The sequence below is a fragment of the Rhinolophus sinicus genome, chromosome 13, assembly GCF_057876585.1.
Source record: "Rhinolophus sinicus isolate RSI-liver-muscle chromosome 13, RSI-T2T, whole genome shotgun sequence".
Lineage (NCBI taxonomy): Eukaryota > Metazoa > Chordata > Mammalia > Chiroptera > Rhinolophidae > Rhinolophus > Rhinolophus sinicus.
The window spans coordinates 6,515,452-6,537,191 of record NC_142513.1 but is presented as its reverse complement, the minus strand read 5'-3'; the positions used below and the strand labels follow the sequence as shown (position 1 = coordinate 6,537,191).

The 21,740-nt window shown below is 45.6% G+C and overlaps 1 protein-coding gene across 15 annotated transcripts in view; it reads right to left on the bottom strand.

Moving 5' to 3' along the window:
- Window positions 1-21,532, bottom strand: part of BCAS1 (brain enriched myelin associated protein 1) — a 78,531-nt gene extending 56,999 nt beyond the window's left edge. For 2 of the 15 annotated variants that reach the window (XM_074318257.2, XM_074318256.2), the window contains exons 1-4: window positions 21,192-21,526; window positions 12,276-12,352; window positions 9,503-9,575; window positions 1,227-1,798 (exon numbers count right to left, since the gene is read on the bottom strand). In XM_074318257.2, the coding sequence (XP_074174358.2) occupies window positions 1,227-1,798; window positions 9,503-9,575; window positions 12,276-12,347 (717 nt within the window). In that variant the 5' untranslated portion in view covers window positions 12,348-12,352; window positions 21,192-21,526. Of the gene's footprint in view, window positions 1-1,226; window positions 1,799-9,502; window positions 9,576-12,275; window positions 12,353-21,191 lie in introns of all 15 variants that reach the window. The other 13 variants (XM_019726060.3, XM_074318255.2, XM_019726059.3 and 10 more) reach the window with 9 other exon arrangements.
- Between the last annotated feature and the right edge of the window lie 208 nt (window positions 21,533-21,740).

The window sequence follows — 21,740 nt, the reverse complement described above, 5'->3', positions numbered from 1 at the left end:
GGAGTCAAAATTTACAGAAATAGCAAAAATGCTGATCGGAAGAGTGTAAACACACAAGCCTCATTATCTCCTCCCCATTTTAACTGTCCAGAATTCTCTGCTGGTGTCTAATATTCACAATATAATTCTTGACACTACCCTGGATGCATTAAAACCAGAGATGAATGTGATACTCATTTCCCTTAAGGAAAATAACATATGTGCGTCATTTTGAACAGAGCCTGTTATGTTGTAAGTGCTCAATAAATGACAGCCGGTGTTATTATTAGCAACTTGGCAATACAGTTAGTTGTTATTAAGACAAATATATCGACAGCCATGATATACAACCATATAATAAAAAACTGAGCCGTCTAATTTTTTTCCTGGTTCTAACCTCAACGAGCGGCACTTGACTTTAACCCCCAAATTTTGAAAAATACTATTATTGAAAAGTCCATTCACTAAGGAAACAAGTGCCTTAAAATACAATGTATTAACTTTATTTCCGTCTTCATTCAAGGAGCTCTATTCTTGACCGGGAATACAAACTTTCTCAAAAGAAAATGCTCTTTTTAGGATCAAAAGAACTTGCCTTTCTCTGTGCAGGAACGAAAAAGCAACTGATTCTGGCTACCTCCTTAAAAAAAAAAAATCTAGTTTTTACAAAGGTATCACTCCAGGTTGTTGAAAAATAATTAGTACATAAAAGAGCCTGCTCAGAGCTGTAAAAGCTCTTTATTCAAACCCACACTTTAGTGCAAAATATAGTTAAAGATTAATCCAGGCTATTAAAAGTCAGAAATGAAATGTGTCCCAAGGAAAGCCTATAAACACACTGATTGTGAAACAAGCTACTGAGACCGGACAGTACATTTTCGCCTTTCAGGAACCGTTTTTATTCTGCTAATGCCGTTCCCTCCAGACTCCATTGATCACAGAGGCTACCTGTCTAGCTTCACCTTTGATAAATGGAAGGACGGATTCATCTGTATGTAACTCGCCTCCTCTTGGCTTTTACATAAAACAAATGCCACAGCTGTTATTGTTCTGTAAACAGATGTTTCTGCCCATCCTAACATGGGGAGACACGACAGTACAATATGCTATTTAGTCGAGAGGGGTCGAGCGCCTGGTACCTTGTCAGGGCCCCTGGCTGCTGGGGGGTGTCAGAGCAAGCCTTACCCCAGCAGTGCCCCCTGAGCTTGCCTGAGGAACAAAACGGATTGTCCGTTTCCAGCACTCACCCTCTCTGCAGGTGCATCATCGGCTCGCCCGGATAATCCAGGAATTGCGTCGGCCTGGTCCTGACACTCCACCTTTTTGACTTCCTGTTGGTGGTCAACGGGTGCCTTTTCCCGTCCCTTGTCCAGTTTGAAGAGTTTGTCAAAAAAGCTGGAGTCCTTAGGCTTGGAGGGGGCTGCTCCCCCTGACTCAGGTGGGAGAGGCGCTGGTCCCCAAGTGGCAGAGAAGCCCTGGTGTTGGGCCGGGGTCTGGCCGGGGGTTTTATCTGGGTCGTGGCCCCGTGCAGCTGCTACCGGAAGGGCCATGCTCTCACTCGGTTCTTTGTTCCCTACAGCGTTAGTGGAGCTGACATCAAGCGTCAGTGATCCAGGGGATGAATCCGTGGCTTGGTCTCCAGCGCGCCCTGGTACGGCCCGAGAGAGTGTCAAGAAAAAACGAGATTTAGCAGCTGGTGCCTGGGGCTTGGCCTCTTTCCCAAGATTCTGTCCGTTGGCCTCCGCGACAGTGCTTATCTCCATTGTCTTGGGGGAAGAAGTGGCCACATTATCTTCCTTGACACTTATTCCCAAATCGACTGTAAACACAAACATAAAACAGCCGTTATTCAACCCCAGTAGGAAACTCAAGGGTGGCTAATGGACTCCCCATGTTTTATACACAAAGGCCGCCATGCTCACTGGTGCTCTGTTGTTCTCGGTCACCCTGCAAAGCAGAAGTTCCTTATCTGCACGTCTTCTGACCCTGCTCTTCCTCAGAGAGGGGAACAGAGGGCTAATGAGGATGGGAGCCAATGACTAGACGGCACACGCCAGGCGCTGCCCCAGTGAGTGACGCGATACTAATCTTCTTTTATTGCCACAAGAAACCTGTGAGAAGCAAATGGTCACGACTTCAACCGGGAGTCACTCGAGTGGTTAGGAGCTTGGGTTCTCCATCTAGAACAATGCTCCTCGCCTTGGGGCTACGGACATTTGGGCCGCACCCTCCTTTGTCATCTTGTGCCCTGGAGGGTGTGTAGCAGCGTCCCTGGGCTCTACCCATCAGATGCCAGTAGCATTCCCGGGTTGTGATGACCAAAAATGTCTCCAGACATTGACAAATGTCCCCTGGGGGGCAACAGTCAGTCACATTTGGGAACCACTGAGCTAGGATATCTGTTTGAATCCAAGTTACTCACCTAGTCTGTGCATCAATTGTCTGGTAAAATGAGGCAAATATTGTGTTAATATTCTTGGAGCACCTAGAACAGTGCCTGGAATCTAGTAAGTGCTCAAGAAATGTCATGATGGGTAGCTAGTGTCCTGACACCTGAATGAGAAAACCCACAGCCAGAGACGTTGGACGGTTCCCACAACTGCCCAGGGGGTTGGTACATAAAAGATCTGGTGATGGTCTGAAATCTGTTGAGAAGACTGAAAGATCTTCAAAAGTAATACTCAGAAAGCTTCCATTTTGAAGGAGGGAAGACAGATGCCCACAGAAGCAGGCAAATTAGGCCCCAGGCCTGCGTGGAACAGGAGTGGAGGGTTACTTGCCAAAGCCGGTGTGTGTGAAGCCGACTCTGCTTCCGGCATCCACCTGTTTCGTTTTGACCTCTGCACTGACCTAATTCAACTGCCTTCTTTACTAGGTCCCCTTTATAAAGCAGTGCAATATTCAGGGGAAAAGAAAGATATACTACTAAGGTTGGAATCTCAGTTCAAGATCAAGATTCCTCCCTACTGCTAAGCTGTGTGACCTTGGGCGAGTCACTAAGCATCTTTGAATTTCCTCATATGTAAAATGGGAATAATAGTAGCTCCCTCGCAGTGTTGCTGTGATGTTTACAGGGGAAAACTTGCCACAGGCTGGCACACGGCCTTTTCCATAGTAGGTGCTTAAGAATTGACCGATACTGTGATTATTTTGAAGGTTTCTCCCATGCCTTTGCCAATATCACATTCTGCTTCATATATTTGTATAAATGTATAATATCTGTTTGCAGGAAGACACAGGAAGAGAGGAAAAGGAAAATCTTTTTGTCTGTTCATATTGTCCATTAATATGGAGTGGGAAATACACACACACACACACACACACCCACATCCATTAACAATTGTTTCTGTCAAACTCTAGTATTTCCCAGGGTCTAGAGTCAGGAATAAACAAACAATGGGGGAGAGAGCTGGATTCTGGTGCAGAATGCCTCCCCAAGTCTCCCCATTGAGTCCTGAGAAACAGAGAAGAAATGCTACAGACCAGTGGCAAGGACCCGGGTCTCCACAGACACTCAAACCACAAGGAAATTATGCAGCAGAAACACTGGCTATATCTTGTAGCTCTTCTTAACTGTTTTCTGCTGTCCAGAAATTCATAATCATGGTCAATATTATACTCAGGGATGGAGGGAGAGAGGGAAGGAGAGGGTGGGAATAGGGAAGTGATAGATGGATATGTCAGGGTGCCAAGTAAGCAGTGGAAGTGTCAGAGTGAATATAAATGAATTGTGGGGATGGTCCATGCCAGGAGGAGAGTAAACGGTTGACAAAAAGGGAGAGACACTAAGATTCAAAACAAGGAAGAGCTTTTCAAAATGCCCAGAGCCTCACCAATCTCTTTCAGTCTTTTTCCTCTCTTCCTCACTCTCTGGCTGAAAACCAGAGAAGTAGTGGTAATTCCGAGTGTTACAGCCATAGGAAACATCTCTGCTAAAAATCTTCCCGTGGACAGACTTTTTGAAAAGTGCCAATACACTGCTCTGATAAAGGATACATTCGTTACATCTGGTATCTAGACTGGACTTCAAAGCATTTAGAGATCACGGCAGAAGCAAAACCTAGCTCTTGATATCAGAGAATGGGTACAGTGTTTACGATACCTTGTAAGAACTAGAAGAACTTATTTTGATGGGACGTCCCTATCTAAGAAGTGAAATCCTGCCCCTCCCCAAACTAAGTGCAGACCCGAGTCCCTCACCTGGAGCTTCTATTCCCCTTGAAAAAATGCTCACCACCCAGGTGGGCACATGACCTAAGCAAGACTAATCAAAAGAAATCCTGTGACTTTTGCTGAACTTAATTAGGACAGAGTTGCACTCCTTGTGCTTGGATTGGCAAACCAGTAGGGGGAATATCCGGAGGTGGTGGCCCTGGCCATTACATTTGAAAGTGCATGCCTGGGAACCAACACAGATAACAGCAGAGCCCAGAGATCCAGCCCGATGACAGCATTTGGACACTTGGATCAAGCTGTGCCTGAAGTCTGTGGAATTACCATTACGTGAGCCAACAAAAAATTTCTTTTCCACTTATGCCAGTTTAAATTAAGTACATACTCAGCGACTTGGAGAGAATGTCAGGGACTTAGTCAGTACCTACTTCACTTGTCAATTAGTAGCAATCGATCTTCTCCTTGGGAAGTTGTCCCCAGGTTCTACAAGTCTGTCTACGAGGCATGTAGGATTGGAGGAAGCAAGGTAAAGAGAATGAAATGGGAGGAAGTGAGTTCTAAGCTGGACAGAAATAAAAAAACACCCACCGATGCTTTGTCTTCTCGGTAAAAGTAAAGGAAAACATTCACTTGGGGAAAAGAGATTACAGTCATTTGAGAACTTAAACATTACAAAGAAGCAAAGTATGTTCTAAAACATAAACTTACACACACACATCCAGTCTGTGTGAATGAGTGGGAAAGAAACCCATTGGCGTTATTGATTTTATACTCTTGCAAAGATGGAGATAGTTGACACGATTTCCTCAAGTTATTTTGGAAAGACTAAAAAGTTCCTTCCAGATGACCAGAACCAAGCTTTCAGTTCCTATGAAAATCTTGGGAGAAGCCCATCTGGAATCTGGTTTCAATAAAAATTTTCTCATAAAGCAGACAAACAGATGACATCCAAAGAGTTCTACTTTCCATGAAAAAAAAAATATGTAAGCGTTTAAGGAAGATAAAAAGAAATCAAGAAAGAATGCAGATGCAGCACCCAAATTGTTAGGAGAGTTGGAAATTTCGATGTCTTTAGTGCAGAAAACATATTTTGTATTGTGTGTGTGGTTTTTGTTTTTAAGAAACTCGTCTGTAGACACGTGACTGAGAGCCTATCCATGGCATCATCGTGTAAGTGTTAAAGAACCTAGATTGCAGATCAGAAGGGCCTGGGTTGAACTCCTAATTCCTCATGTATTAAATATGTGACCTGACCAAGTTACTTCTTATCTCTGTGCCTCAATTTGATTATAAAATGGGCAAGAAAATAGCAGTGCCTTCTTCAAAGGGTGCTTGTGAAGATTAAATGGCATATTTCCTATAAAGGGCTTAACACAGCAGCTGGTGTGTGGTGGGTCTTCAGTAAGCATTGGTTGTTTTGTAACATTAATATATTATTACTATAATTATTCATTTTATTATTAATATATGTCTAAATATCCATCGAAAGAAAAGGAGTTATTCCAATGGTTTAACCTACAAACTTGAATACGCTGGAAAGACTTCTTTAAATAGTCATGACATGAATTAATTTATCCTCAGAAATCTAAGAATCTGGGCCAGAGAAGTTTCAGGGATGCTTATTTTCCAACCACCCAGTATTCTTAGTCAAAACAAGCTGCTTCCTCAGAGTTCTAATTATATATTTAAAAAACATACACAGTTTGTATTACAATATTCAGAATTTCTGAGGATTATCTTTTTCTTTGTTTTGTTTTGTTTTTGTCATGTGCCAAAGCTAAAATTTTCACTTGGTACAACTGTAAAAACAATACCTAGTGTTCGTGTTATGCTTCCCGCGTGCCAAGCATTATGGTAAATGCTGTATGTAACAAGAAGCATTTTATTTAGGTATTAGGGCAAACCTACAGATTAGGTACTATCATCACTCCCATTTCACAGGTGGGGAAACTGAGGCTCTGAAGTAAAGTCACTTTTCTAATGTCACCCAGCTCATAAGTGGTGGAGTCAGGATTTGAACCCGTGTTTGCCTGATTCCAAAGCTCAAAGTCCTAACAACATGTAGAAGAAGACGCGAGAACAGAAGAGAGGGAATGAAGCCGACGCCATTCGGTTAATAGAATCAGAAGATTTTCAAGGAAAAAAAAGAAAAAAACATGTACAAAAGGAAAAAAGTACGTGTTTTCTCATATCTGAGAGCACATTGGTATGTGATTTTTCAAAAAGACCCTAAAAATTAAATCATGCCATTGACCTGCATAAAACTATCCAAAGAGAGCTCAACACAATAAAATCAAGTCCAAACTCTCCTGTGGACCACAGCTCATGCTGCGTTCTTCCTTTCACCTCTCCACACGCCACCCCCTCCCCCCACCCCCAGTTCCCACCTGAAGCCCTTTGTACTAGTTGTGCTTTCCACCTGGTCCTGCTTTTTCTAAGATCTTCCCATGGTTACCTCATTATCATTCAGGCCTCTCAGGGTCTCTGAATCCCTCCCACTCACCCCATTCTCTCGGGTTCTGCAGAGCATTCCTCAGCCTCTGAAGACATCTCATGAATTCATGGTTTACTTGTTTGCTCCCCACTCGAACGTAAGCCCCCAGTGGACAGAGACTTGGTCTGTTTGGATTTCAGCTGCATCCCCAGTGTCTCCAGCAGTGCTTGGCATATGATAGGATTAAGTCGGGGGATTTGATAGGGGCTGGCAAGCCCTATGTGACCCCCACCATGATCCTAACAGCTAACAGCGGCAGAGTGGTGACCTTTGTAATAACGGTGATGGCGGGGATGGGGTTCTTTTCTTCTGAGAATTCATTATCCAAATCCTCCCAGTTCTTAAAAGTTAAAGAGCAGAAACTGGCATCAGAATTTTATTCACAAATGAAAATGATTCCCCACTCAAACACTCGGTGTGTCAATATCCTGTTCAGTCTGGACAAAGATAAATAAAGTGGAAATGCAACGCACACGGACTGCAAATCTTGTAAAAGATGCAGGAGGTCGTGGAGTCATGTGAACTAACGGAGGGGATCACGCACATGGCTGTTGCTGCACCAGGATCTGGCAGAGTTTAAAACAGCTCGTCAAAGGGGAAGGGAAAAGAGATGACGACACACTAAGATCTTCCAAAGAGAATTATATTTGGATATCAAAGGATTACCATAGGCCCTTGGGAAAAACTGATGAAGACCTCCAAAAGTTCTGCCAAAACGACCCTTGTGCGGGTACACTGGGGAGTCAAATAACACTTTAAACCACTGTGGTTTTCTGTGTTGTGCAAATGCGTTTGTTGTTTCAAAGGTCTTGAAACAAGGATTCGTGTGGCAGGTACGTACGGCTTGGAGAAGACGTTGGATTTGAAAATTTCACGGAATGATCAGATTTCAGATGCTTTCTTTTCATCTCACTGTAAGAAAACCAGACATCTTGGCCAAAACATTGTAGCACACAAGAAAGGAAGGAATGGATTTTACCAGGAAGGAGAGGGGAAGACTTCTCAACAATCAGCTTGATACAACATGTATATATGTTGTGTCAAGTTAGTTGTAACATAGTTACGTGGTAACATAGTTAGTGATGAAAATTTTTTTCATAGAAATGATAGTGAGTTGCTTTTGACAATATTGATTTTCTTAAAGACTTCATTGTACCTTGCTAGGATTTTAAAATCAGATCTATCTGGTTGAAGTATTAACATACAATAAAATTCTCCAACTTTCATAGCATAACTCAGTGGGTTTTGACAAATGATACAGGCGTATAACCACCACCATAATCAAGATAGAAAACCTTTCCATAATCCCCAAAGTTCCCTCGTGTCCCTTTAAATAAACCCCCTTCACCCACCCCTGCCCCTGATTGTAGAAACCCAGTTGGTGTCGTCCAATGGCTTGGTATGGAAAACCCACACCTCTGGTGTCAGAAGTGGTGTGAATGGTAGTGTTGAGAAGGGAAACAGAAAGGTGGTTTTTTTCTTACACTAGGAAATTCTAAAACCTCTGAGATGATTCCTCTCCTCATTGTTCAGGATATGAAACTGCAGCCCAGAAACTCACATGTAAATGACAGCAACCATCATATAATAATGACAGCTAATCATACAGAGCACTTACTATGTGCCAGGTATGGAAATGTGGGCTTTTATTATATCTCATACTATGTTGTAGGTACTTTTATCATCCCACTTTACAGACAAGAAGGCTGAGATTCAGAGAGGTTAAGTAACTGGCTCTAGGTCACACAGCTGGTAGGTGGCAAAGCCACAGCCAGATTCCAGAGTTTTCATGCTCAACGACTGGGCTGAGCATAAGAACTGCTTCTTCTTATATAATTTATACTTTATGTATATATTCTTCACATAGTAGGGCCCAGCCACTTTTGATGATTGAATTTATAGTCTTATACCCCAGGATAAAAATCAAGTAGATAAATATCTTGTCTAGTTTTAGAACTGCCCGCATATCAGGACATTTCTATTGTTTTATATACTTTCTCAGTTTCTGAGGAATGCCTGAGTGCTGGGTAATATGTAATATGCTTCATGAATGATCTCCTTTAATCCTCCCAGCAATTCTTTGAGGTAGGTATTCTTATCCCCACTTTAGAGATGAGAAAACTGAGGCTGAGAAAGTCAAATGACCTGCTCCAGGTCACACAGCTAGTAAGTTGCAAAGCAGGGATTTTTACCTAGGTCTGTCTGACTTCAAATGGCAAACTCGCAGTGTTTTCACTCAATTGCTTTCATCTGAGCTGCTGTAAATCCACAGCCTCTTCCATCTGTCATTCATACTCAGAAGAGATGAGTGTTGTTAAGAGTTGAATTGTATACCCTCCCCCGCAAGAAGATGAAGTCCTAATAATCCCCAGTACCTGGGACCTCATTTGGAAATAGGGTCTTTGCAGATGACCATGTGAAATGAGGTCAAGTAAGGTGGACCCCAATCCAGCATGACTGTGTTGTTATTAAAAGGGACAATGTGGACACAGAGACAGACACGCATAGAAGGAAGAGGCTGTGAAGACACGGAGGGAACACCATCTACAAGCAAAGGAATGCCTGAGGCTATGGGAAGCCAGGATGGAGGCAGGGCACTGATTCCCCTTCAGAATTCTCAGAAGGCACCCACTCTGCCGTCACATTGATTTCAGACCTCTGGTCCCCAGCACTGGGAGACAGTAAATCTCAGCCACCCAGTTGGTGACACTTGGTGAGGGCAGCCCCGGGAAACTAACACAGGTGTTTGCAGAGCTTGCTCCTGGCTTCCATCCCTCCCTGGTGTCTCGCCATAAGCAGCATTGCAGGCCCTTCCCCCCCAGCGAGGAGCAGGCTGCTTCCCAACGTGACACTGACCTTCCTCGTACAGTTGAACTGTGTAGGTCGATACGATCATCCCGTTTTGAGCACATTCACCCCCGGATGACACCTGCAACACAACATGGGCCAATAGCAGTCAAGACTTTCCGCAAAACCAGAAGAACTCGAGGCCGCAAGGGTCCCTCACAAAACTGAGCTGTGTGTTTAGAGACTGCCCCGGGCTCTCTCATGCCTCGGAGAAACTAAAACGCATTCCAGGGACTGGATTCCCGAGATCACCGAGGACACTTCCTTGTTGATGCTTCAGCTCAGGCGCCCCACCCGCGGGACGGGACGCCCAGGCTAACTGGGGCACTTGTCTGATCAGTGGGGAATGAGGGTTTAGCACGCTGCCTGCCACACCTGGGAGTCCTGCACACACAGGCACCGGCAGCCAGGACTTCCGTCAGCAGACGCGACAGGCACAGGAAGCTCATTGTAGCTTTTTTTCTGCTCCACACCCACCCCCTCCAGCTTCCCTGTTACCACCTCTTTCCAATTTTAGGCCACTGCCCTGATTTTTGTTCTCTTTGGTGATTTATTGCAGATAGTAAACAAAGATTTATATATGTGTATGTATACTTATGCACACATATACAAGCGCATATATACATACATACACATACACTCACATGGAAAGAAAAATGTTGCAAAAGAATATATGTTCTAAAAACATCATTTTCATAAGAAAATATTCTAAATTCTACCACTAATAGTTGACATTATTTGCATATTAATTGTATGCTATCTTCTTTGCATATTATCTTATTTTGCTAACTCTATTAATAGTATAATATATGTTAATGAGCATGGAGAAAAATATTAAAAACTAAAGACTATATAGCAACCTCCTAAAGGTAGGAACCTCCTGGGGGAATATGGAAGACTTTTCCTTTCATTATGATCTTGTAACAGTTTTCATTGTTTAAAATAAGCCTGTGTTCTTGAATTTATCTTTAACTCTACCAAAAAGGCACAAAAATCTAAACATCATGTGGCCATTTGACCCCAAGGTCATGAATGGCTTTCCTGGGCCAGTACTTGGTATGCAAATCTGGTTTATTTGGCTCACAGAATTTTTAAAAGTATTTTGGAATCAGTTGCTAATATCAACACTGTTTTCCAGCTCCTAACGAAAAGTATGACTCTGGAACATTCTGAGGGTATATGTCGGCTAGAGCCAGCAGCTTCCTTCCAGTGGGCCCCACCCAACTGCTGCACTCAGTTTTGTGGCTGCCTCACCCCTGGAGGCCAGAGGCTCCCAGACTTGGAGTCATTTGGGGAGTTGGAGAAACTGCTGATGCCCGCGCCCACCCCCAGAGGTTGTGTTTTGTTGTTCCTGGGGGTTAGTCATTAGGAGTTTTAAAAGCATCCCAGGTAATTCCAATGTGCAGTCAGGTCTGACACCTGCTGTGAGTTTTCAGCCCATTTCCTCAAACCCTCCTCAAACCCATTCTGCACAGGAGTTCCTTCTCTGACGTGATTACTGTTAGTTTGTAGGTGTTCTCTTCCTCTTACAGGGATTTCCATGTTTAACTGGGTTCCAAGTCTTAAGCTGAATTGATCTCAGAAACAAGGATGGTGGATATTTAGACTTCCTGCCACCTGGTCACAGAAGAGCTAAGGAGAAGCATTTGGGGGTCCTGAGGCTCAGTCTTCCAGAACAGTCTTTTAAAAGAGGGATTCCTAAACTAGGAGTCCATCCCGTGGCTGCACACGCTACAGCTCGGGAGCTTTGAAAGTATGGGAGCCTGCCCTCCCTCCTACAGGCAGATTCTGATATAACTGATCTGGGGTGCAGCTCCCGCACTGCAGGTTTTCAGTTTGCCAGAGGACTGTAGTGTGTGCAGCCACAGCTGTGAGCTACTGATCTAAACCTGGGTTTATCACCCTCCACACGCTGACATTTTGGGCCAGGTCCTTCTTTGTTGTGGGGGCTGTTCTGTGCATTACAGGATATTTAGCAGCATTCCTGACCTCTACCCACTAGACCACTAGCACCACCTGAGTTGTGACAAACAGAAATGTCTTTAGACATTGCCAAGTGTCCCCCGGTGGGGACGGGCAAAATCACCCACTGTAAGGAACCACTGGTCCAAACCTACCTGGGAGCAGGTACCAAACTGGCTGTGGGGACAGAGCCAGGAGTGCAGTTTCCAGGCTCTCGGCCGCATGTGGAAAGATGCTGGCTCGGGTAATAAATGACCATCAACTGTGATTGGATGGCCATCAGCTGTGGCTAGATGGCTGTCAGCTGTAACCAGTGAGCCATTGGCGACTAATATAACTGTTGTGGCGACGCTAGCAGAAAATGGGGGTTAGCAAGAAGATGGTGGCTAACAAGCGTGGATTGTGAGAGGTGGATGCCGCCAGTGAGAATATAGTGATATGACTTCCCTACTTATGGCTCCGTGGGTGTTCCTTTTTGGCCTCATCATATCCTGCGTTCTTATGTGGGGAGCGGGAGCAGAGAGCCCGCAGGCTGCCCTGCATGACACTGGCTCCACAGGAATCACCTTGGAGGTTTTTAAAGACACAGGATCCACAGACTCCCAGCCCTGCAATTCCTGATTCAACGAGTCTTAGGTGAGGCCAGCATTTTCAACAAGCTCCGTGATGGATTCTGGGGGTTTGACTACCACTGAACAACCCATGGGAAGGGCAGCTCATCATCCATCATGTCTGTGATGAGCACTGAGCAGCCCGTTTATTCTGCTGTCACCCCCAACTCTGTCGTCTAGTAGCTACCCAGTGACTGTAACTACGCTACCTTGTACGTGTCTGTTTCTGAATCGTTCTCTTGGTCTTCAACTCTTTGTGGAACACTCATTTGGTTACCCATTGTTCCTGCAATGGAGAGAAAATGAGAGAGAGAAATTAAAACCCAAGACAAATGTAAGTCTTAACTCATACCTGTGAAGGCGATGTGAAGAGAGCTGACAAGGCTTCCAAGGTCTGACAATTATGTTCGCGAACTTGTTGCAACGATATTGCTAACTTTTTTGATATCAGAGGGATTATTCATGATGAATTTGTACCAACTGGACAAACAGTTAACCAAGTTTACTATTTGGAAGTGCTGAAAAGGCTGCGTGAAAAAGTTAGACGACCTGAACTTTTCACCAACAATTCATGGCTCTTGCATCACAATAATGTACCAGCACACATGGCACTGTTTGTGAGGGTGTTTTTAGCCAGTAAACAAATAACTGTATTGGAACACCCTCCCTACTCACATGATCTGACCCCCAAAGACTTCTTTCTTTACCTGAAGACAAAGGAAATATTGAAAGGAAGACATTTTGATGACATTCAGGACATCAAGGGTAATATGACAACAGCTCTGATGGCCATTCCAGAAAAAGTTCCAAAATTGCTTTGAAGGGTAGACTAAGCGCTGGCATCAGTGCACAGCTTCTCAAGGGGAGAACTTCGAAGGTGACCATAGTGCTATTCAGCAATGAGGTATGTGGCACTTTTTCTAGGATGTATTTGAGAACATAATGGTCAGACCTCCTTATGTGTACTCCCACCAGCGCAGGATAGACCAACTGTTTAGTTTCATTTTGGGGAGTGAGGGGAGATTTTGGACTCACTATTCAAAGTCTAATGTAGCCCCAATTTTCAATTGCAGGTCATTGCTGGGGGCAAATAGTTATCATCATGAAAAGTGTATTTTGTGTAGGTAACATTTTCTTCCCTCTTAGCTGGTCACAGCTATTATATCAAGGAGATATTAGGATGAGGAGACTTAAAATAATACTTAGAATTTTTAGTATTCGCTGATCCTCTAACTTAATTAAGTCTCTTGTTAAAACCCTTCCTAGCACTGGCATTTTTTTTTCATAGCATTCAGCGCTACTTGTAATTATAAACTTATCTGGCTATATTTTCATTCCTTCATTGATTCAACAAATATATGCAGAGCACCAGCTCTGCCCCTTATGCTGTGCTAGGTACTAGGGTTACAACTGTAAACTAAAGAGTCAAGTCCCCCTGACCTTCCAGAGCTGCAATCTAGCAGGTGGACAAACAAACAAATAGACAAGAAATCCACAACCAAGGTCATTTCTGATGACAAGACAGCTTGATGCAGTGGTTATGGACAGAAAGCTGAGAGCCAGACAACCTGGGCTTGAAACTTCTTTCTACCCCTCATCACTGTGTGTCCTTGGATGAGTGAATTAGCCTCTCTGTGCCTTACAGGACTGCTACAAGGACTTGGTGAGGTAATGCTTGTAAAGTGATGAGAATAATGTCCAGCTCATAATAAGCAATATATGATATTTGTTAAGCACAACACATAGGGTTCAATGCTATGAATAGAAGTAAATTAGTAACATAACAAGAGGGGGCATGGTAGAGGGCACTAGGTGGCAGTGCTAGGTCGGATGGTTCTGGGATGAAATAACAATTGATCCAGACTTGGAGGGCAAAACAGAATATTTAACTTCTGTCTCCCTTTCCCAAAACATTGTAAGCAGCATAAGGGCAGGATTGTCTGTCTGTCTTTATTCACCACCGTCTCTCCTATTCTCAGCAGTACATTTGCACTTATCAGGTGCTAATTATTACTTATTGATTGAATGGAAGGAATAATCATTGATAACTATCTGCTCCGGGGGCTTTCAGAATACAAGCCAGGACTTTTGCTTTTTGGTTGAAAGCAGCCAGTGCACCGCCAAGGCTTTCCATGGGCTTCTCGCCTGCAGAATGAATTTTTATGTCCTGGTAATTGACACACCGACTAATTAGATCTTACAGAGGCCGAAAAAGGGTCATAGATCTCACCACCTGCTCTCTTGGGGGAATTTGGTAGAGAACAGAATCTGGCGGTTTATATGTTTTCTAATCACACCATGCGATAAAGCTGAGCTGTGCGAGAACAGGACACTGGTTATCTTGCAATATTTTCTATTTATAAAACCCATGGTGTGCATAGTTACAATCGATCCTCACTTCAGCTACACATGGGACATTATGAATATAATATTGAATCTTTAAGACCAGGGTCAGCAAGTGACAGCTGTGGGAGAAATCCAGCCAACCTTCTGTTTCAGTACGGCGCGTGAGCTCAGAATGGGTTTTACATTTATAAGCGGTTGAAAAAAACACACAGACTCATGGATTGTGACACATAATAATTACATGAAATTCAAACGTTGGTATTGATAAACGAAGTTTTATTGAAAGACAGCCATGAACATTCGTTTCTGTGTCGTCTGCGTCTGGCTGCTTTCATGCTGCAAGGTCAGCGTTGGGTAGTTACAGCACAGACTGTACGGCCTGCAAAGCCTAAGATATTTACTCTCTGGCCCTTTCCAGAAGTTTATCCACATCTCCCTGGGTAATGTATACCCATTTTGAAAATAAGGGGATTGAGGCAGCTGAGAAATTAAATGTTATTCGTAGTAGGACTGACCAGGATGTGAAGCGACTGTGTATAAAAGTAGTAACAACAACGACTCTTACAACCATCATAATGATAAACAGAAATAGCAATAGCACCACAACAAATTGATGAGTGCTTGCCATGTGTTGAGAAACTGTTCTCAGAGCGTTACTCATAGTAAACTAATTTAGCCCTTACAGCAAATCAACAAGGCAGTAGGTAGTTCCATCATTCCAATTTTACAGATGAGAAAACCGAGGTTCCTAGATTAAATGCCTTGACCAAAGCCACATGTACAAATATAGGCATACTGGACTGTGTTTCCATCCAAATCCAGCTTTTTACACAATTAAAATGTATTTACCAATGGGTCACAAACTTTGAAAGCTCCTATTAGTCGGTTTAATTTCAGTCCCAGTTGGGGGCCACTTTCAATAAAAATGTCTGAGGTTAGAAAAATCTTTGGGCTGGGAGAAGTGTGACGTGTGCAGGCAAAAGAGAAAGTTTTTCATCCCTCCGAGTTGGGGTTACATGACTCTGCTCATTGCACATTTTAAGTAGCCTGTCAGGACTTCAGGGCCACGGGGGCGCAAAGAAGAAAAAGCCATCTATTTACATGTCTTTGATAGCGAGAACCTGGATTCACATAACATTGCTTTCCGCCAGCAGTGATAACATATGTGTTGTGAAATTGTCCCTGCCTTTCCTTCAAGTTTACTGAAGACCAGGATTTTTATGGGACAAAAACCCAAAAGGTTACTGCCACCTACTGGCTGAAGTCAGTCTCAGCAGAAATGAATGTATCCAGCCTGCAGGTGGAGGTCAAAATGTCTGGCGAGGTCAAAGGAAACGCTTCTACGTTTAGCAGTTAAACCTTCAGTTACAAGTTGGCAACAGAATGGCAAGTCTTTTAATGCCCCAAAGGTAGGACCACTAATAAAACAATGATGATAATCATCGGACATGTATGTAGAGCTTGTCATGTGCCAGCCACGTGCTGAATGAAGGCTCTAGGTAGAAAGCAGTGTAGCCTGTAGGGTAAGAATGGGGGCTCTGGAGACAAACCCCAAGTTTGGAATGAGTGACCCTGGGCAAGTTACTGAAGGTTGCTGGGCCTCAGTTTCCTCTTCTGTAAAGTGGGGCATAATCATAGCTGTCACTTTAAAAGGTGGTGTGACAATGGAATAGATGGGAGGTGCCCTGCAGAGGACCTGGCATATGATAAGTGCCCTGGTTAGGATTATCATCATCACTGTCACTGATATTTTCAGTCAGTGTCCCCCAGATTTGCCTGATAGTGATAATTACCTGAGGAACCTGGCAGCACTTTCGATGACCGCCAAAAAGACAGGTCAGGGTCCTGCATCTGCAGTTGTAGCAAATACACAGGTGATTCTCATGCTTGGGCACATATGGGAAATACCGCCTGGTGACCACCTGTCCAGGGTGTTCCGGGAATGAGGGTGTTGTGGGATGTGGGACCTTCATGTTAAAACTGGGAAAGTGCCGGGCAAACCAGGGTAGGCTGGTCATTCTCTAAGCAGCTCAAGGATTCTGTGAGGTGAGGACTCTATTTATCCCCATTGAACAGATGGCAAAACTGAGGCTCAAGGTGGTTCAGACAATAACTCCTGTGATGTTTTTCTCTGGTCTCCAACAGATGAGAAAAATAAGCCAGACAGAGCATTTTTCATCCAGGAAAATATATTTGTTTGAAAGGGCTAGCTTGTATTTTGAAAAGGACAAAGTTTGAAGGTGATGTCAAAATGCCCTTTTTTTCATGAGCCTATGGTGTTAGTTGCTTTGTTTTTATGACCTTATTTGACATTGAGCACAAGCTGCCATATGGCAGAGGGTTTTGTTTTTGAAATTGGAGTCAGGTCTGTGGCCCTAGCATTTTGAGAATGTGGGGGAAGTCTTTCGCTGGGGCTGGGGTGGGGCTTGGTCACTTCCCGGCTCTGTCCTTGAGGCCGGTCCTCAGATGGGGCCACACATAAGAATCACCAGTGAGGTTTAAGTGCCTGTGCGCAGGCCCCAGCCAGACCGATTCTATCAGAGTCTCTAGGGTTCGGGCCTGGGCGTTGGTCTTTTTTCAAGATATCTAGGTGATATCCATGACAGCCAAGGTTGAGAGCTGCCGTCTTGGATATTTCGGGGTGAGCAAGCGTTCCCCAGCCAGGGTCTCTCCCGGGTGCCACCTACCCTGACACAGAGAACCAAGCTGGCCATGCTCAGATGCAGGCAGGGCCCACAAATCACGGTTAGCCTGGACATCCGAAAACATTCCCAATGCTTTTGGGGCACTCCTCTGGGCCCTCTGGGCTGTCAGACTGCTGGTGAGGACAAACCTCCCGGGTCTCCAGCTTTCCTTCCCTGAGAATGGGTGCGCAGGGCTCCTGGACAACCTCACCTTTCTGCGTGGCTGTGGAGAAGTGAGGCCCCCGTGCCTCAGGGAGGAGGGCAGAGGGCTGCCTGAGTCGGGAGCAATCTCGCTCCCTTTCTTGTCTGGGCACCCCCTTTCCTCAGAGGAAAAGAGCTCTCGAGTGAGCTAGGCCTCCATAAACCCCACGATTGTAAGGCTTTGAGGGAAGCACTGTGCACCCTCCAAACACGTTTCCTGTGGAAAATGACAGGATTCATAATGACGACAATGATAAACATTTTGGAGTGTTTTCTATGAGTCGTGCATGTATTGGCTTCCCTGGTCCTTGCAACAACCCTCTGGTTTGGATGCTATTATTTTCTCAATTTGCTGATGAGAAGCTGAGGCACAGAGAGGTTGTGGCACATACATACCACAGTGCTTATGGGGAAGAATAAATGAGATGGGTGTGTGCCTGGCATGGAGTGAGTACCCGACAAATGGCAGTGAGAGAGAGAGAAAGAGAGAGAGATGCAATGTCTGTACTGTTTGGCCCCAATTCTCCAGAGCTATATATTACTATTTCATATTTTAGATCTTGTCCTATGCCTTGATGTTACATTATTATATTATAATGTTCTCTTCAGAAATACACTTCTCTTTGTTTCTGATGCACAATAACGCAAGAGCAGTGTTTCTTGAATGGGGAAGGGGGGCATTGCCCCTCAGGGGTCAGTTAGAAATGTCTGGAGACCTTTTTGATTGTCACGACTCAGGGTAGGGGCAGGTACTGGCATCTCATGGGTACAGGGTGGTGATGCCGCTGAATATCCCAGGGTGCACAGGACAGGCCCCCAGCACAGAATGGTGTGGCCCCAAATGTCACTAGGGCCAAGGCCTAGGGACCCTGTTTGCCAGGGGCTGGACTTAGTGATTTTCTCCAGTGCTCCTAGGGACCTCCATTTCTGAAGAGCTGGTTAGAGAACTAGTCCGTGGTGGCGGCAGAGAGCACACCCTCCTGCCTGGGTTCAAATCCAGGCTCAGGCCAGCTGTGTGTGGAAGCCTCCACCCCTGGTCTGTAAGGCGAGGGCTGAGAGGGCCATCACAGATCCATCCTCATCAGTGTCCTGGGAGGGTGAGAAGGACGCAGTTCAGGTGGTATTTAGCCCAGTGGCTCTGTCACACCAATGACTGTGTTCGTGTTGTCCCATTTTAGTTACAGGTTAATCATAAAAGCCCTCCTGGAAACAGTTGCAACAGCACACACGGTACAAGGTGCCCCAGAGAAAGAGCAGTCCTGCAGCTGCCTTGCCAGCCGGCAGCCAAATGACTGTCCAAGGGATGGGGGAGGTCCTCGAAGGGTGGAATGGTGGCAGAATTAGTCACCGAGTAAACAGAAACACCTTTGATCAATGCAGTGGAATGTAGGCAAACTGTGGGCCCTCCTCACCACCCAGCCGAGGGCAGTGCCAACATGGCCAGGCTGGCACACCCAGCAGAACAAGCCCTCTGCCCCCCAATTCAAAAGGCAAGGCTGATATAAGTAAAGAGGACAGACCTGCTCTGTCAGGTCCCGTAATCCTGCATCTCCCCTTGTTCCTCAGCACGGTGCTGGGACAATGGTAGAGGCTACGAGGGCAGCCATGCCCAGGGGTACAGGCTGCCTCCTGCACAAGTGGACATGTGAGGACTGAAGTCCACCCATTACTGTGCTCCCCAAGCCCTGCGCCCTGCGCCCTGCGCCCTGGCGGGGGACTGTGTGGGCCCAGAGGGAGGGGTGGCGTTATCACAATGGAGCTGGGTGTTGTAGGAATGCTTGGTAATTGATGTCTCACTGTGGCAACACTCAATTATGTTTGGATAAATGGTGGATGTTCCTAGAAGGCTTAGACTTCACTATCTTCTTCTTAGTGTTGCACCAAACATTTTAAAGCTAATAGTGGTAGCAGGTAACATCAACTGAAGGCTTACTCGGAGCCAGGCTGGGCCAGGATTAGGGTAAGGCAAGCAAAGTGCCAAGGAGCAAAATGCAAGAGGCGTCTTCTAGCAGTTGGGTAGGTGCAGAATCCACAACTGAGAATGAGTGTCTCTCTGCATTTTGTCCCCAGGGTGCCTCTCTTGCTTCACCCTAGTCCTGGCCCTGGGACCTGACACTTTACTTCCATCGTCTCCGTTTTCTTTACAGCCGCCATTACTTCCCCATTATGCAGATAAAGAAACTGAGGCCAGTGATGTAATCCCCTCATCCCTAGCATGTAAAGTCCATGAGGGCAGGCAGCTCGCTTGTCCTCCTTGCGCATACTGAGCCCTCAATTCACATTTGGCGATTAAGAGGATAAAGCAGAGTAATCATCCCCAGAACAGGAAACTATGAAGAGGCAGAGAGCTAGATTGGGCCTGTTTCCATGTGACTCAGGCACTCAAACCCTTAACCGCTTTGGGCCCAGCTCTGGGCAGAGGTGAGAGAAGCTGCCAACACTGACACTCAACAGTGTCTAACAATGGAACCTGAGTGGACTAGTGTCCTCGAGCTCCTTAGGCCTTTCCGTCCATCTCCCGTGCATCCCCTGGCATCAGACCCTGGTCTCAATGGGCTCTAAAGGGCCCAATGTGCCCCATGCCTTTTTCCTAAAAAGACCACCTTTCCCAAATTTCAGAATTCTTGGGAACAAGCAATCATCCACGACTGGGGACATTGGCTTGTTACCCACTCTCCTTAAATTGAAAACTACCTTGGCGTGCCCACTCTCTTGTTTTTGATTTAAGGGGAAAGCAGGATATATACACCCCAGACCTGAAGTCAGCAGGGTGTGGACGAGGGTGGGGTATGTGAGGCACTCAGCAAGGAGAACCCAGAAAACTCAGCCACCAAGGTGAATAAAGTATTTTTAGTACGGCATTTAAAACCACCCAAATGAACGCTGTTACTGATGCTATCTTAACACATTCTGTTCATCATAGATCTATTGGCATTACTTTAAAAAATGTTTAAACGTTGCCTTAAAGTATAATTTATCTTGATGACTGAGTTTTCTGGGTGTCCCTGAAATTCTGCACCCGCGATGAGCGCCTCACTCATCACTCAAATCCGGACCCTGATTGGGTCCCAGCTCCAGGATCTCCTTTCTGTGAGACCCGGGAGGCATTCCTCCCCCTCCCCCACCCCAGGCCCCCAGCCTCATCTTCCTAATTGTGAAATGACGATCATGATAACAGCAGCAACAATAACAGCTCACATTTATTAAGAACGTAGGCCTGGGTCCTCTCAGCCCTCATGAACTTCACTTTGATCTTGGTACTGTTCTTATGTCCATTGTGTAGATGGGGAAACTGAAGCCCCAGAGCACCCACCCTCTAACCACCACGGCTCTTCCAGGCAGGAATAGGTTCTCCAGAGGGCAATGCAAATTTTTGGAGTTGTGCCCCTGGGATTTGAATCCAGTACTATTATCAATGGGTAGCCTCGAACGTTAAATAAGGCAATTTATGGAAAGACCCAGATTCACAAAAGGCACACAAAGAATCCTCCCTGTCTCCTCCACTTCCTTAGAAGTGCCACTTGGCACTGGGTGTTCTTGTCCTGACCGTGGTCCCCAAATTGCATAGCTTCTGCTGATTCTCCCTCCCCCCAAGTTTTATACTATAAATGACCTTCAATGGTTCCACGCAAATAGGAGCTATTTCTGTTGCTTTGTACCTGACACTGCCCACATTGTCCCTTAATCCTTACATAACCCTTTTAGGTGAGGCTATCATTGGGTCCATCTCACAGGTGGTGAAACTGAGGCTTACAGACACCCAAGGCCACACAGTAAATCAATGGCAGAACTGGGGTCCAACTCACCCGTCTCTGACCTCCAGCTTCTATGTTTCACTGCCTGCCACAAACAATAAATCCTCATGCCGTGCTTAAAGGATCTGGAAGAGCTTACCTGTTGAGCCCCTGGTGGGAGTGTCTTCAGCCCCCTGGTGTCACCTGGAGCTGCTCCGGCACAGGGTCCCTTGTCTCCAGCTGGTACTGTCCAGTAGCAGGCTGTCAACTGAGCAGAGCTCCCTGCTTTTTGCTTCCTCATCTGGAGGCTGCCGGCTGAATATACAGGGCAGGGCAAACACAAGTCTGGGTGGGGCCCTCCTGTCCCCTGACCGCCCTATGGAAGCAGGTGCTCTTCCTGAATTCAGGGGCTGTCCTTGTCTCTCCAATAGAAGCCGAGCACCTGATGGCTCTCATGCCTATGCCTCCCTGGCACTCCAGGCATCCTGTCCAGTGCCCCTCACCCACCGCAGCCGCTCAGGTTGACCTGGTAGCTAATTCCCTTCCCCGGTAACCATGGGTCATGGGCAGAGCAGGGAAAACACGTTCTGTGAGGTTTTGCAGTTCAGTCTGCCTTTCGCCTGCATTTACCCGAGAACACCACCTCCACCACCACCTGACCACCCAACTGGAAGGAAATAGCATCTCCCCCACCGCCCTGCCCCCACTC